At 41.9% G+C, this 17529-nt stretch overlaps 3 protein-coding genes across 21 annotated transcripts in view; 1 reads left to right on the plus strand and 2 right to left on the minus strand.

Annotated features, from left to right (window-relative positions):
- ABCC1 (ATP binding cassette subfamily C member 1 (ABCC1 blood group)) overlaps positions 1–5910 on the plus strand; it is a 104506-nt gene extending 98596 nt beyond the window's left edge. For all 9 annotated transcript variants that reach the window (XM_005307561.5, XM_005307560.5, XM_065558869.1 and 6 more), the window contains 2 exons: positions 3313–3507; positions 4395–5910. In XM_005307561.5, coding sequence (XP_005307618.1) covers positions 3313–3507; positions 4395–4503 — 304 coding nt within the window. In that variant the 3' untranslated portion in view covers positions 4504–5910. The remainder of the gene's footprint in view (positions 1–3312; positions 3508–4394) is intronic.
- LOC135973815 (uncharacterized) overlaps positions 1–17529 on the minus strand; it is a 1510190-nt gene that overhangs the window by 1142514 nt on the left and 350147 nt on the right. The window lies entirely within an intron of this gene.
- The window catches only part of ABCC6 (ATP binding cassette subfamily C member 6), a 49036-nt gene continuing 47389 nt past the window's right edge, over positions 15883–17529 (minus strand). For all 11 annotated transcript variants that reach the window (XM_065558875.1, XM_024109831.3, XM_065558874.1 and 8 more), the window contains one exon: positions 15883–17488. In XM_065558875.1, coding sequence (XP_065414947.1) covers positions 17380–17488 — 109 coding nt within the window. In that variant the 3' untranslated portion in view covers positions 15883–17379. The remainder of the gene's footprint in view (positions 17489–17529) is intronic.

The raw sequence follows: 17529 nt of genomic DNA on the forward strand, positions 1-17529 counted from the left end.
TTAAACCCATTGTTTCTGGTTCTATCCTTAGAGGCTAAGGTGAACAAGTTCTCTCCCTCCTCCTTATGACACCCTTTTAGATACCTGTAAACTGCTATCATGTCCCCTCTCAGTCTTCTCTTTTCCAAACTAAACAAACCCAATTCTTTCAGCCTTCCTTCATAGGTCATGTTCTCAAGACCTTTAATCATTCTTGTTGCTCTTCTTTGGACCCTTTCCAATTTCTCCACATCTTTTTTAAAATGCGGCGCCCAGAACTGGACACAATACTCCGGCTGAGGCCTAACCAGAGCAGAGTAGAGCGGAAGAATGACTTCTCGTGTCTTGCTCACAACACACCTGTTAATACATCCCAGAATCATGTTTGCTTTTTTTGCAACAGCATCACACTGTTGACTCATATTTAGCTTGTGGTCCACTACAACCCCTAGATCCCTTTCTGCCGTACTCCTACCTAGACAGTCTTTTCCCATTCTGTATGTGTGAAATTGATTTTTTCTTCCTAAGTGGAGCACTTTGCATTTGTCTTTGTTAAACTTCATCCTGTTTAACTCAGACCATTTCTCCAATTTGTCCAGATCATTTTGAATTATGACCCTGTCCTCCAAAGTAGTTGCAATCCCTCCCAGTTTGGTATCATCCGCAAACTTAATAAGCGTACTTTCTATGCCAATATCTAAGTCGTTGATGAAGATATTGAACAGAGCCGGTCCCAAAACAGACCCCTGCGGTACCCCACTCGTTACGCCTTTCCAGCAGGATTGGGAACCATTAATAACAACTCTCTGAGTACGGTTATCCAGCCAGTTATGCACCCACCTTATAGTAGCCCCATCTAAATTGTATATGCCTAGTTTATCGATAAGAATATCATGCGAGACCGTATCAAATGCCTTACTAAAGTCTAGGTATACCACATCCACCGCTTCACCCTTATCCACAAGGCTCGTTATCCTATCAAAGAAAGCTATCAGATTGGTTTGACACGATTTGTTCTTCACAAATCCATGCTGGCTGTTCCCTATCACCTTACCACCTTCCAAGTGTTTGCAGATGATTTCCTTAATTACTTGCTCCATTATCTTCCCTGGCACAGAAGTTAAACTAACTGGTCTGTAGTTTCCTGGGTTGTTTTTATTTCCCTTTTTATAGATGGGCACTATATTTGCCCTTTTCCAGTCTTCTGGAATCTCTCCCGTCTCCCATGACTTTCCAGAGATAATAGCTAGAGGCTCAGATACCTCCTCTATTAGCTCCTTGAGTATTCTAGGATGCATTTCATCAGGCCCGGGTGACTTGCAGGCATCTAACTTTTCTAAGTGATTTTTAACTTGTTCTTTTTTTATTTTATCCGCTAAACCTACCCCCTTCCCATTAGTATTCACTATGTTAGGCATTCCTTCAGACTTCTCGGTGAAGACTGAAACAAAGAAGTCATTAAGCATCTCTGCCATTTCCAAGTTTCCTGTTACTGTTTCTCCCTCTTCACTAAGCAGTGGGCCTACCCTGTCTTTGGTCTTCCTCTTGCTTCTAATGTATTGATAAAAAGTCTTCTTGTTTCCTTTTATTCCCGTAGCTAGTTTGAGCTCATTTTGTGCCTTTGCCTTTCTAATCTTGCCCCTGCATTCCTGTGTTGTTTGCCTATATTCATCCTTTGTAATCTGTCCTAGATTCCATTTTTTATATGACTCCTTTTTATTTTTTTGATCGTGCAAGATCTCGTGGTTAAGCCAAGGTGGTCTTTTGCCACATTTTCTATCTTTCCTAACCAGCGGAATAGCTTGCTTTTGGGCCCTTAATAGTGTCCCTTTGAAAAACTGCCAACTCTCCTCAGTTGTTTTTCCCCTCAGTCTTGATTCCCATGGGACCTTACCTATCAGCTCTCGGAGCTTCCCAAAATCTGCCTTCCTGAAATCCATTGTCTCTGTTTTGCTGTTCTCCCTTCTACCCTTCCTTAGAATTGCAAACTCTATGATTTCATGATCACTTTCACCCAGGCTGCCTTCTACTTTCACATTCTCAACGAGTTCCTCCCTATTTGTTAAAATCAAGTCTAGAACAGCTTCCCCCCTAGTAGCTTTTTCAACCTTATGAAATAAAAAGTTGTCTCCAATGCAGTCCAAGAATTTGTTGGATAGTCTGTGCCCCGCTGTGTTATTTTCCCAACATATATCCGGATAGTTGAAGTCCCCCATCACCACCAAATCTTGGGCTTTTGGATGATTTTGTTAGTTGCTTGAAAAAAGCCTCATCCACCTCTTCCACCTGGTTAGGTGGCCTGTAGTAGACTCCTAGCATGACATCTCCCTTGTTATTTGCCCCTTTTAGCCTAACCCAGAGACTCTCAACACTTCCGTCTCCTATGTCCATCTCTACCTCAGTCCAAGTGTGTACATTTTTAATATATAAGGCAACACCTCCTCCCTTTTTTCCCTGTCTATCCTTCCTGAGCAAGCTGTACCCATCCACACCAACATTCCAATCATGTGTATTATCCCACCAAGTTTCAGTGATGCCAACAATGTCATAGTTGTGTTTATTTATTAGCACTTCCAGTTCTTCCTGCTTATTCCCCATACTTCTCGCATTTGTATATAGGCATCTAAGATACTGGTTTGATCTTTCCTCCCAGTTTTGTCCTGACTCTCCTTTCTCTCTGCCAATATAGCCCACACTCCCTCTCATTTCCGACCCATCTCCCCAGTCTCCATGTTCCCCACTTACCTGTGGGCTTTGCTCACCTGTCCCCGTCGAACCTAGTTTAAAGCCCTCCTCACTAGGTTAACCAGTCTGTGTCCGAATAGGGTCTTTCCTCTCCTCGAAAGGTGAACGCCATCTCTGCCTAGCAGTCCTTCCTCGAATAGCATCCCGTGCATTCATAATGCAGCTCGGCTCTGTGAGCTGAGGGGTGAAAACATTATCTAGTAACTGCAATACTAATCCTAAATAAACACATTCAATCTACTGATTGTAAATTGGCCACCAAACCAGTTCAAATACAAAACTTTGCTACAGTCTGCACTGTTTAAATGCTATAGTCTGGTGTACTTACACATTACAAATGGTTTCCGTGTATCTTTCTAAAAACGAAAGCTTTTTTTTTTTTTTAAATTGTTACCATTAAGAAGCTGTAGTAAGAGACCCTCTGTTTATAGAGAAGAAATCACAGAACTTGAAGTTAATTCCATATCTAAAGCTTGCTAGACTCTTGGCACCTAAAATTCACAAAAGATTGTACAGGTAATAAAGTTCGGATGTGAAACAAAATATAAGTTTCTTCTTGCAGTTAACTTTTTTGTATTTTTTACAAAGTGTCGGACAGCGTCAGCTGGTGTGCCTCGCTCGGGCTCTACTTCGAAAGTCCAAGATCTTGGTTTTAGATGAAGCCACAGCTGCTGTTGATCTTGAAACCGATGACCTTATACAGTCAACAATAAGGACTCAATTCGAAGACTGCACTGTTTTAACTATAGCACATCGTCTAAACACTATTATGGACTATGAAAGGTAAAGTGATGCAACTGTTGCAAAGGGAGAATGGTCTTTAGTGTCCGTATCTTACATTGAATAGGAATCGACGTTAACCAAAAATGGACACTGATCAACTTTTACAAATATTTTTTCCTTATGTTTGCTAGATCTGTTATCAGCTGAAATTCGTGAGTTCTTTGTGTGTCCCCGTATCGCCAGTGTAAGCATGCGGAGGGTCAAGTTCTGTCCTGGGCTATGGTTGTGCAACCCCATTGTCCACAGCATGCTTGCACAGATGTGGCTGATGGCAGCACTTGTTCTTACAATTGAAATGTAGATTCATAACGTTCCCTCTTTCTCTGAGTGGGGGTAGGAATCAAAACTTGATAAGCCCCTGACAGGTGTTTTACTCTTCCCCTTTTTCTGTGACTCCTGTAATTGGACTGGGGAGCCACACTGTTGATGGGACAAAGCAGGAGAAGTGGGCATTATATCCCCACCAAACTTGCAGGGGTTCACCACCTCTGTTAACAATCACTCAGTACTAATTCAGGCACTCCAGCCATTCATGCAGCGGAAGCCGCCCCACACCCCCCCTCTTGGGGGTACTAGCAGTATTTTTCTCCCAGAGGTCAGCGAGTTGGGGGTAGCATTTCGACTGAATGCTGGGTTTCCTGACTTTAGTGCTTGCTTTCACAGCCTTAATGTTACAGTAACACTGTTGCTTTGCTTAGGCAGTCTAAGCACAGAGTAAATCCGTGTATCTGCGATAGGATTAGTGAGGTCGGGGACAAATTTCGCCTTTTGTGAAAGCTCTTGCAAATAGCCTGCATTATTTCCCAGTGGCTATGAGATATTATGCTAAGATTGCTAAAATTCCAGAAAAGTCAGTATTTTGACCATTTTTTCTTTTCTTGTTTTAGAGTTCTAGTCCTTGATAAAGGCGAAATTGTGGAGTGTGATTCCCCAACCAATCTACTTCAGAAGAAAGGCATTTTCTATAGTATGGCCAAAGATTCTGGCTTGGTATAATACAAGAACTTAGCTTGTACGAGTGGGGAAAAAGTGTGGAAATTGACTGACTATACACATTGAGAGGATTTTGAGAATTCTGACTTCCTTTGTTCTGCTACTCAAACCAAATGCTTCCAACTCAGACCCGGAAAAATCTAAGTTTAACATGAAGAAGATAAAAGTAACATAAATGCAATGTCTTTTTTCCTTAAAGATTTATTTTGCAAGAAGTAGAAGTTCTGAATGTACTGTGCTAAAGACCAAACTTAGACCTGTTTGATAGATTTGAGGCAAAAGATGAAACTGCAGTCCAAAAATGTTTGTCTTCTGAGAGCAAGAAAAATCCTTTGTTTTGAGTTGCTTATGTTCTGAAGGTCATTTTGTTTGAAAAATCTTTGTAAAATGCTACCTATTTGTTCAGTTGAGATTTACCATTTTTAGAACCATCTGCCTTGGGATGCACTCGGGACATTTTATGGAATAGCAATATGAGTTCACGTTTTTATTCCTTATGAAATACTGTCATGTACCAGGCCTTATCTTGGCACTTATTGTATGGGTCAGTGCTTTTATGCATCATGTTAATTTTCATATGTGTTTATACTTTGTAGCAGCAAGTTTGCAGAAATGTGTCCATCTCATTGATGTGAAAAAGCACAATCATCATCAACAGTCACTATAACACCAAACTCCTGTGTGAATGCAAAAATTAATGTATTTCAATATTAAGTACCCAATTCTGAGTGAATAGAGTACAGTGGTTCTTACTTATGTGAAAAGTACCAATGGGGGACGCGGGGGGAGGGTTACACTTCTGAGTAAGGATTTACCTGATTGAAGGCTTCAGAGTCCGTTATAATTTGGTTGTAGTGTTATTGGTCATTGCATTTCACTGTCTCATATTTCATTCAGAAGCCCTGCCACATCCAGGACTGTTAGCCCTACGGAAACAGTGAAACCTTCTTTAGAGGCTGCTGCTACTAATTCTTAACTGTTGTGCAAAATGCTCTTACTGTTCCCAAAAATATACACATTTTTACTAATGCGTGGATGTCAGAGTAGCCTGACAGAGCTTAATTTATAATGGAGTCTAGTTCCAAGAAACTCAAGTGTTTTCTGTTTTTTGTTTTTTACTTAGTAGGAAAAAGAAAAGTTCCATACAGTCTTATTTTATAGAACAATTGCTGAATGACTGCAGTTTGAGTTCAGATGGATCCAGATATCTACCACTTTGGAAATGTGGACTGTTGGGAGTTTTATGTTGCCGACCTTAAAACTAGACAAGTGTCTTCTCTTAGAATAAAAGCTATTTATTTTTTTTTGTAAATTATGATTCTTTAAAATTGAGTAAACTGAAAATGTCTTTGGTATTTTTTGTAATGACTGTACTGGAAGAACTCGGAGTAAACTTTCTTTGTTTGAAAATGATTGTCCCAATTTTTATACTCCTTTGTAATCTTTTAATGACAAAAGTATCAGTGCCATTATTGACAAAGGGTTTAAGGCCCGGAGAACTGTGGGTGCATCGGAGGTTGATGTTCATGCCTTGAAAACTAAGCCTCTAAAATATCATCGCCAGTTAAAGAATTAATAGATGAGAATAATCAGCCTTGTTCTGAGGCCTGTTTTGAGGGGAATATGTGGAAGTGTGCGCTTTGGATAAGCAGATCATAGTACTCCGATTACATGGTAACTCTGTTACTATGGCAGTACTACAATGGGAAATAAGCAGAGAGAGCTTCTCAGAGGTGGCAAGTAAAAAGAATTGGCTCCCACATATGGGTGCTAAAGATGCTTTGCAGTACCCAACATGCCCAATTGATGTTTGCTGCTCTTTTCAGGTGGCGCTATCACTGCGTAGCTGTTCTATGAAAATAACATTTTAACATTTGCAAATAAAAGTGGTTCTTCTGGTTACCAAGGGCCAACTTTTAGACTAAGGGCTGTGGTTATTGATCACCAGGTGTAGTCTCCAAGGCCTTTCCTGGACTTTTACCAGACCTCCCTGCTCCACAGCCAGGGAGTTGTTCTCCTGCATGGTCTGTTGGTAAATTATGCTCTAAACACACTCTAGAAATCTGTAGTTGTAGCATAATTAGTCATGATGGAGGGGCCGCTGGGCCAGACATGAGTGGTGTTGCCACCCCATGTGCTAGGTCACTACAATACTCGCTCAGATTTGGCCCAGCTTGCTCATCTGTCATGAGGGAGGAATGGCCAAGCCAAACCTGAGTAGAGCTGCAACCCTGTACCATTTGGAAGTAACATCTGAATCCAGGAAACCCTCAGATAACTGAAATATCTCAAAGTTCAAGAGTTATAGGGTATGAAAAAAGTGAAGTCTGACTGGTGGGAGAGGCCCTTCACCTTTAATCTTTCTGGTTCCTGTCTGTAACTTGCTCCTTATCTGCAGGAGTTATAAAATCAGCATATTGCAAGCACCGTTCCTTAAGCCTTTCCCTCGCCAAAGTCAATTCTCTTGTACCTATATTTCAACAGTACCTAATGATGTCACATGCTTTAAGACTTAGTTTCCTATTGGTGTGTTATGCACAGTCCTGATACGAATTATGACTAGAAAGGAGTGGTGTTGAATCATACAGCACTGCTTAAAAAGGACTTAAAAATAATTACATCCCATGTCATGTCTAACTTTCTCTTTTTTTCCCCTTTTTTGGGGTCTGCTGAATGTTTTTGTGTGTTGCACATGCAAGCCTGGCCTGGGTGAAAGATACATTTTCCCACTTCACCGCCTCTTCCTTTTGATGGTGGTTGGTAAGGGGGCACAGTCCTGGTATGAGGGAGGTGAATTAGAACAGTACTGTTTGTTCTGTTCCCTTGATTCCGAACGCCCACCGCCAACTTTTGTTCCTGTGTAATGCTTACCGTGTTTGGTCTCCTCCTGTGGGGCTGCTGCCTTGTAAAAGTCTCATCAAATCTCAACTCTGTTCTCTCCTGGCAGCATATAAATTCCACTACAGCCACTTCTGTTTGTTGTTTGGATCCTGTGCAAGACCTGTTGGCTCCATGGAGGAAGAGACAATCCCATATGCAGTATTAAGAAGGTCCAACCTTGTTGTAAAGCTATTAATGCGAACTTCTTTGAAGGGGGGAAGGTTCTCCATTTCTAGGGGGATTTTTCCTATTGGTGTGCATTTTGATGGGGCTGGGAGCTCTCAATATCCCCCCTTTCTGTGGGGAGCAGAGGGAACCATGTTTTGAGGCAGACGAGTCACCATATCAAGAAAAGTACAGGATATAGAGGATGAGTTGCCACCTGAACCAGGAGTGTCAGTCGGTATTGTGCAGTGATAAAAGACAAACCAAAAACTGAACAAAACAGAAGTTAATATCTTAGAGGTTGGGATCCAAACCTACAAGAGAAACTCAATAAAAAGACCCGTAGATGTTTCTGCACTGGCTGCTCCAAGAGTGAGACAACCCACATAGAAGCAACGTTTACAATATAACCTATTGTTTTGAATTTGTCTCCCAAATTGACAGCACCTGTGCAGTGTAATAGGAAAAAAAAAAAATCCAGCTCCATGCTGCCCTGTCAAACCCCTTATAATCTTGCTGCTTAATTCCTTGACTTCTCATACACAGAATTGCAGCAGAACACGGTGGCATCTTCTGCAGAGCTGGGATTGGGACACAACATGTTGGGGGCAGCACTTGAGGCATTTTGTTCTATGTACCATTCATGAATTCCGCTGCATTCAAGTACCCTTTTGAGCTTGCACTCTCTCATTATAGCATGTTCGTTACTCTTCTCTGTGTTCCACAACCTCAAAGCAGTATTACACACCATAATCTATAAAGCCCTATTATTATATTGCTTGCATCCTGGGTACGAACCACCTTTATTTGCTGTTTTAACAGCTGAGATCAGATGGGGGTGCTCTTCATTTGAAAGTGGGAGCAGGAGCCTTGTCCTCTGGAACTGGCTTCTCGTACAGCTCCAAGGAGCTTGCATCAGACTTTTGGGGCACATTTCAGACATTTGCTAGAAGGGATCGATGGGGTAATGTGTCGGGTGGGAGGCTTTCAGGTTGCGTTCTAAACATCTCTTGTTGGAACGGAACAATCTCTTTAGTGCAAGCTCTTGGAACATATTTCTAGGTTTAACTAATTTAATAGAATTTAAAGGCACGAAGGACCAGCAGTTCATCTACTCTGACTTTCTGTAATATCACAGATCATCCATGCTAGCTGTCCATTCACCTTTAGGATTCCTACCAAACCATCTCCAATGCATCTGTGAAATTTGTAGTTTCATATGCAGTTGATTTAAAAAAAAAAAAAAAAAAAAAAAAAATTTAAAGGACTGCAGTACGTGTTCTATGAACTAAGTACCAATGGCCTCTTAAATGCAAGTTTATAGTAAGAAAACTATCTACCTTTTAGGCGCACAGTGATATGTAAATGTATAGGAATAATGTGAGATAGGGTCATGTTAATGCAGGCCTTTGCTCTGGCTATTTTTAGAGTTCTTGTTAACTACTAACAAGTAAACTGCAGATGAAAGCCTGAAATAAGACAAGCTTTGAAAAACAATCCTCCCAGATCTTGTCTGCACACGAATCCAAAAGCATTTTGCATGTAGTGAATGGCAATTACTTTTCATTATGATGGCTTTGTAGCTTAATCGATTCAGAAGAAATATGGGTAAGTTAGTTTTGTTCGTATTTAGTGTTGAAAAATTAATTCCCTAGTTTAGCAAATTACTTCAGGCTTTCAGCAAGGATTAGGAGTCTGATAAAGTCCCGTTACAGTTTCTTTTGTACTGAATCCTTGTTACTGTATCGGAATAACATGCATTGCTAATAGAAATCTTACATATTATGAGGGTTGACTTTTATTTCATCTATTATGTATATAGCTCATTCTAGTCCATGTTTCAAAGTTACTTAGAGGTGGAATGACTTGCCCTGTTTTCCTTTGTATGTAGTCCTTTTGTACACTTCTGAGTAGAGAAAGCAAAGCAGTCTCAACCCTAAAATATTTTAACTTGGGGCTTGTCTACACTACCCTGTGGTCTGTACTGGGGGGGGGGGGGGCGGTGACTAGAAGTGTGCGCCCAAGTGCTAGGCTGTAACTGTGGGTGTGAACTAAAAGGTTCCTAGTTCACATTGTCCTCTTCAGACAGGATTACATTTATGTGAACCTTTTAGTTTGTGCCCTCAGCATCCACATGGGGGAGTTACTTGGGTTTGCACTGCAATTCACACCCGCATAGTCCGAACTATGGGGTAGTGTAGACATAGACTTAGCTTGTAAGCTTCTGCCATGGAATGAAGTGCATTGGGACAGAAGGGGGGAAAATTGCATTTGTCTGTGCTAGGCACAGGGGAGTCCGCAGCTGTTGTGGTGGGACCTGGCAGCTCCCATGGTGCTGGCTCCCACCAGTCTTACACACTGTCCAACTATCCCATACATGTTCTCCTTTGACATACATGTGTCCCATAGTGAGATGTTTCCTACTTTTGGGTGGGCACTTTCCTAGGGCATTTCCCATTAGAATTGGCCTTTTACCGCTTTCATGTTTCAATGGCCTGTCAACATGGGACAATGTACAAAATGAAAGGCCATGCTCTTGGACCCACTGGCCTAACTGGGTTGGGGGAATGTAGCTGTTCAGTGCTAATAGTATGCCAGCCACTACCGTTTTAAGGCACTGAAGTCATTTTGACTGATTCTTGCCCTAAGAGGTTAGAATTGGGGTTAATGGATGGCATCGAGACCTGTTTTCTGTACTTCGTAAAATACATGCAAGTATTTTGTGTATGCCTTCAGAGTGGTTTTGGCTGGTCTGAGGGGATGTTCCATATAGAACTTGGGTGGAACATTCCCTTTCCACGCAGGAGTATAAACAAACTTGGGCTCTGATGGGCCAGTAGTGAAAGCTAATTCCAGAGACCCATGAATACCTTTGTCCCCACATTGCGGTGAGAACACCCCGTCTCCATCCTAGGAACTGTTGGCAAGTGGGTGTCTGCGGATCTCTAATCTCAGGATGGAGTGATGAGCAAAGAGGTAGTCTCCAGTTCAGCTTTAAAGTGATCCTCTTCTTTGTTTAATTCCCATGACCGAACAGCAACCCAGTGTCTTACCACAGAGCAGGAGAAAGAAGCTGATGAAGCAGATATTCCCCAGAAAAGCCAAAGGGTGCAGTTGGGGTCTATTTTCACTCCTGCAGATCCTGTGTAAAGTATTCAGAGCTCAGTACCTGAAGAGCTCGCTCTTCGTGGCCCTACATGTTGTGCTTTTATTTTGCAGCCTGTATTTGAGGATGTAATTCATGCAGGTCAGCAGACCACAAAATAAATTCTGTGTTAAGGAAAAGGAAGTAAAAAGGTTTTACTTTGAGACTGAGTCAAGTTCTCAAGCTTGGAGACACTGATCACACTTCTCTTTTGTGGGGATGAGTGTCAGGTCACAAGGAGCCAATCCCCACCCTGTGAGGAATTAGAGCCATATCTGTACAACTTATGAAAGCTGATTTGATATTGTGAAATTGTATTATGAAAAAAATTGAAGTGTGTCTCTCTCTCTCTCTCGAGATGGACGCTTCAACATACATATATAAAAAATATGTCTCCACCATTGTTGATAGGACCTGTAGCATGTATACCCTAGATAAATACCATCCCAAAAATTTTACTTAAAAACTCAGTATCTTCTCCAGACTATATTAAGCATAGTGCAGGGATCTCAAACTCAAATCACCATGAGGACTAGTACATTGGTCTGAGGGCTGCATCACTGAAACCTTTTTCATACAATGATACAAAAATATAGTAAAAAATGAAAAGTAATACAGTATGCTATTAAGTCAATGTATTAACTTTTTAAAAACCTGTAATGCGAAGAGGGGTTTTAATAAAATATACACACTCAGTAATGCACCTCCCTCAAATGACAAAACACGCATTTACTTTTAGAATTACTTCAGTTAAAGCCCCCCTCCCCCCCCACCCCTGGCTCTTCTCCCACTCCACCACTTCCATGAGGCCCCGCCCCTGCCCTGCCTTTTCCCACCCCTTCCCCAGCCCTGCCTCTTCTCCTGAGCGCGCTGCATCCCCACTCCTCCCCCCTCCCTCCTGGGAAGTCCTAAGTGCTGGGAGGGAGGCGGAGGAGCGGGGACCTAGCACGCTCAGGGGAGTGGGGACAGGGGTTATGGAGAGCTTGGCTGCTGGTGGAGTCGGCATCTATGGTGGGCTGCAGGAAATAACTCTGCGGGCCAAATGCAGCCCGCAGGCCGCATGTTTGAGACCCCTACCGTAGCGCTTTATCAGCGGCATCTTTGTATTTTGTTATGGTTGGATCGTTCTTCATAAAAGTTATCTCCCAGGCATAGAACACAAGTCAATTAATCCCTGAAAGAATTTCATTGGTCAGGTTGATTGATATGCCTTGGTCTCACCTGTCATTCCTGTCAGAAAAACTCATATTTCAGAAATAAGTTGAATAGGTTGAATTCTAGTTGCAGATCAATACTTGGACAGCTCTGCTAAGCTTAATACAGTCATTTAGCACAGGATTTAAATGGTCCTATAGCTGAGATTGGAATTAATCCTAACCCACAGCCAGTAGAAACCCACAGCCAGCTGAAAGATCAACCTCTACGTTTTAAACCCCCTACCTAGCAACCCCTAAAAACTCAGTTCCCATGGAGGCAGGTTGAACACATCTGCACACAAATCAGGCCACCACCAATAGAGTCAGCATCTTGGAAAAGGTCATTGATTGTCCTCGCCTGCTGGAGCATCTATATTGCCACAGCTCTGATCAGAGGCTTGGACCATGAAGGCATCACAAGAATTCATCAGTTTCTGCACATCAGAGGAGATTGGATTTATAATCTCCCCAGAAGGTGAAGTCTTTCTTGCTGCTTTTATAATGACCAAGGATTGCAGGAAAATAACTTTATGAGGTAAAGTTTTTAAAAAACAAAACAGCAACCCTAAATGCATTCTTCATACCTCAGGCTAATGCTTTTGTGCACAGGCTACATAGCTATCCAGGGGTCATTCATTACCCTGAAGGATGAAGACGGGTCTGCTAGCTATGTCACTGCCGATCGTTCCTCCCTGACCCCCTAAGCACTTTGTTGGCCAGAGCAAGAGACAGTGGGCTAAGAGGGCAAAGGCCAAACTATTACCTCTTGCTGCTGAATTTCTTTCTTTGTGAACACATTTCTCTTGCTGTTTGGAGTGCACATGTCTATAGCAGAGAACAGCATATTGGATACAAAAACAGCCTTCATAACCTTATTGTTTGAGTCCCCCATGCACTTCGCTGCTGTTTACCAAAAGTTTTGTATATGTACAGTGGGTGCTCATAATGCTACCAGTCCATTTTCTTTTTGGGGTTTCTATAATGTAACCTGCTGGCACAATTCTTTTCCCTCAAAGTCATTTGTCTCCCTGAAGTGTCTGGCTGAATTTTTCTTGCATATGATAGATAAAGGCTTCAATGTGGACAGTGGGTATCAGAGTTAAATAGGAGGGAAGCTGCTCTGTTTAACTGTTCTCAATGGCCCCAATCCAGCAAAGCACTTGCACTCCTGTTTAACTTTAAACATACCGACTTCGAGCATGTGAGCAGTTCCACTGAACTTAAGCACATGCTTTGTAACCAAATCTTTGAAAACCTATTTCAGCAGCACAAAAATGTGGTGACAAATATCTGAGAAACAACTGGATAGCACAAAAGGGTGTCTGAATGCCATGTAGTTGACATGGAGGGATGCGGGATCTTCCAAAAAACACTTTAAAATGGGTGTGATGTCTACTTTTGCACGATCGTAGGATTTTTTTTGAAAGAATAGACATTCAGCCTAGTGCCCTCGTTAAAAACAAACAAAACAACTTTCCCTGCCCTGCTTTTGAGCTGATGTTCTGCCGGGCTGCCCTCCCCTCGTTCATCTCAAATCTGGTAGGATGCCACCTGGCAGTCAGTAGGCATTTTTACTTTGAGGTAAGGTGCTTTGGAATCCTGTGGAGGTAAAAGGTATTGTATATTAATGTAAAAGCCTATTGTTACTCTAAAAACCCTGTTCTCCATGCTGTGCTTTTATTTCCCCCTTTGACTGTTTTCGTTTGAGCAGGTGAGATTGCTATAGAAGATGGGACGTTCTCTTGGTCTTCATTGGATTCTGTCTCAGAAGGTACTTACGTGCTGTCACTTAAGGAGATCTCTCTCCCTTAGTTACAGGCAAAGAGCTGCTACTAGCAATCATGGAAGTTATGCACCTGCATATATAATGATTTTCAGCCCAGCCAATGTTCAGGCAGATGTCAGACTTCCTTGGTAAGATTAAGAATAATAACTAGGGCCCTACTAAATTCATGGTCCATTTTGGTCAATTTCATGGTCACAGGATTTTTAAAATCCTACATTTCATTATTTTGGATATTTAAATCTGAAATTTCATGGCCGTTGTAATTGTAGGGGTCCAGACCCAAAAAGGAGTTGTGGGGGGTCATAAGGAATTGTAGAGGGCGGTTGTGGTACTGCTACCCTTACTTCTGTGCTGCTGCTGGCAGGATGCTGCCTTCAGAGCTGGGCCCCCGCCAACAGCCGCTGTTCTCCAGCCAACCAGCTCTGAAGGCAGCACAGAAGTAAGGATGGCAATACCATGAACCCCCCTCAAAATAACCTTGTGACCAGGGCCATCCTTACCCTGATGCAAACTAGGCAGCTGCGTGATGCTCCAGCGGCCACCCCAATCCCCTGGCGGGCTGAGCTGGCCAGGAAGGCTGCCCCGCCCCCACTCCACCCCTTCCCCATAGCCTCTGTCCCCGCCCTGCCTCTCCCCACCCCACTGTGCCCCAGCCCGGTCCCAGCTCCATCCCCTCCCCTGAGCTACGTCCCGGGGAACTGCAGCAGGGGTCGGGCGCAACCTGCACTCACTGGGCGGTGGGAAGTGGAGCGACCTAACCCCAACCTGCTCTGCCGGCTTGTGCTGGGGGGTGGTTTCCCCCTGCCTTCCAAGCCTGCTCTTGCCCCTACAGACCTTGGGCACAGCCCTCACCCCATGGAGGCCTGGGGTCAGCCTCCCCACCCATGGAGCGGGGGCTGCATGTTGCACCAAAATGTCTAGGGACAGCCCTGCTTGGGACCCCCCCCCCGCAAGTTCCTTTTGGGTCAGAACCCCCAATTTGAGAAATGCTTGTCTCCCCCATGAAATCTGTATAGTATAGGATAAAAGCACACAAAAGACCAGATTTCACAGAGGGAGACCAGATTTCACAGTCCGCGATGCGTTTTTCATGGCCATGAATTTGGTAGGGCTCTAAAAAATTATTGCAGCCTCTGTTCCAAACCACTGCTTCACTTGCACTAACACTGGAGAAGAGAAAGGGGTCTGATTCAGGAGACAAGTGAAAGAAGAATAAACTGAGTGCAGGCTGAAGAGATCTGGGCTGCTGCTAAATCAAGTCAAATTAAATCTTCCTTGAATAATATCGGTTTTCTTAATAATAATATAATAGCAAGCTCTTAGTGCCTTTTTCATATCATCAGTAGATCTCAAAATGCTTTACAAAGGTAAGTATTTTACAGATGAGGAAACTGAAGCACAGAGAGGTGAAAGTGATTTGCTCAGTCACCCAGCAGGCCAGGGGCAGAGCCAGGAATATAAACCAGGTTTCCTGAATCCTAATCCAGTATTTTAGCAACTAGGCAAACCTGCCTCCCAATTTAACTGGGTATGGCTAGCTTGCTACAAAACCCTAAAACACAAAGTGGATTTTTCCCCCCCGGCTGTAGAAATATTTTATTGTTTAATGGGAAATGTTGCTTGGAAATTTAGTATTTTTGTTGGGTGGCATGTATTTCATGAAAGAATTTGAACCTATGGTTTTGACAAATTGTTGGGCTGGATTATTTCTTGACACCACTCCTCTGCCAGTGGGGGGAAAAAGGTACTAAATTTCAGTTGAAATGCAATGTCAGTAACTTTGCACAGTATTAGTCTTACAAATAAAACAGTTTGGCAAAGCCACCAAAGTTAATTTCCTTAGTCTTGTAACAAGTATAATCCTATCTTTTTACTAGAATCTACATATTCATGAATATACTTCCTCGAATTTCCTGTTTCAAAATACTCTTTGTTGCTGTGTTTTTGATTAGAGACTAGACCTATTTCATTCTTGCTAGAAGTGAGAATAATATATCATTTTATTCTCTTCACTGGGATTAAAGAAAATGACTCTGAACAGCTACTCTGTAATCAGAGGAAATGTAACAATTCGGCCACATCTCCAGAGCAATAAATATTCAGGACAATTGTTTAAGCTGAAATGGTAAATTAAGGCTGTGCTCACAAAGTATAGTGATAGTAACACTGCAAGGATCTGAAAGAGCTTTATTAGCTTGTAAGGAAGATAATTAGTCTAAAATGTCATTATGTTTATTAAATGTTAAGCAAAAATAAGCAATACATGGAATCCAGATTTTTGTGCTCCTGTTAATTAGGCTGTTCTGGGATTCAGCACAGGAATACATTTTACTTAACCTTTTTATTTCTTTTAAAGACACATTCCATTTGTGAAATCCTTTTGGTAATTCCTGGGTCACTGAAGCTATTCTAGTTAGTGCTCAGCACAGAAATCTGTTCTGAAGCTGGAAAACAAAACAGAATAACTCAATTTTCAATCTCTAGATCTCTCTTAGGTATTTGCCTGAGACATCTTTCTTAGGCAACCTTTCTTTCCTGCTTTTTCACCCAACCTTCAAGCCATAATCAAATCTCAGTAGTACATAAACTGCTTTATACACTTCGTTTAACTTTTGTGTGCAACAGATTTGAGTTCCTTGTTTATGCTTAGGTAGTGGGGTTTTTTGGTTCACATTATCAGTGGGGTCATAAAATCAGGCACTTGTATTTATCTAAAAGATGGTGTTTCATCACCATGATCAATCCCTTCCCAAAGTCCTTTCTTTTTCAACCTTTCCTTACAACTTAGACTAGTGGTATTTTGTCCTGCTGCATTGGCCAAACCAGTTAGAATATCTGTTCTGTTTTCAAAAGCCTGGTCGCCTCTGTGATTCACTGGGCTACAAATCTGCAGAGATTAAAAATTACAATTGTGAAAGATTAGTTTTTATTTCATATGGGAGAGTGCTAGGTGAGCAGCTGAATCCATGGGTAACTACCTGATGGACATCTTAAAAATGACTAACATATTCATTAAAATGTGCATGGGATTGAAAACACTTGTGTATTCATTTGTTACCAATTAAAACGCTATTCATTGTCTATTAGAACATTACCTATCTAGTATGATTTCTTTGGCATTCCTAGAAATATCCACAGCACGCCCATAAATGTTGCAATGTGTATTTTACCATTATTTATATTCTAAACAGAGCTGATTGGAAAGTTCAGTTACTTTGCCATAAATGCGTAAAATGTGAGTACATATTTTTTATGCTTACTCTAGATTTCTAATGGGCTCATCTGATTAATTGGACTTAACTGAGTTTTTGGTATTTCATTTTGAAAACGAAGCCAATTAATTTGGAGCTGCATAAAACTTTATACAGTGGTCATGACTCCGTCAAGAGAGTGACCACAAACTCAGTAACTAACATTCAGTTGCAACCATAATTTAATATACTCCAGTGACTGAACGTGAAAACAAGACTCGTTCTCCGTAGCCATCATCTCAGCTATAGCATGTGATATACACAGGCATACATGGATCATTTTCCAAATACACCAAGGCAGTTTCCCTTCACATATCCAGTGTAGTTTGGGGTTCAGTTTCAAATCAGATTTGGTTAAGTATCAGGCATTTTCTAGCCAAACCGATGTAGCTGAATTAAGAACAGATCTGTTCTCTCAGACAGTGCTGGTAGTATGGTGTGTTCCTTGGGTGACAATCAGACAAGGCCTGATTCTTCAACCAGTCTGTAGAATAGTCCCTTCTGAGCTATTAATTTCCCTGGAGAATCAAATTCAGCAACCTGACCGTTTTCCAAGACTAAAATCCTGTGAATATTAAAAAAGAAATGTAAGCACCAAGATAAACA

This window comes from Chrysemys picta, chromosome 10 (assembly GCF_011386835.1).
Source record: "Chrysemys picta bellii isolate R12L10 chromosome 10, ASM1138683v2, whole genome shotgun sequence".
Taxonomy (NCBI): domain Eukaryota; kingdom Metazoa; phylum Chordata; order Testudines; family Emydidae; genus Chrysemys; species Chrysemys picta.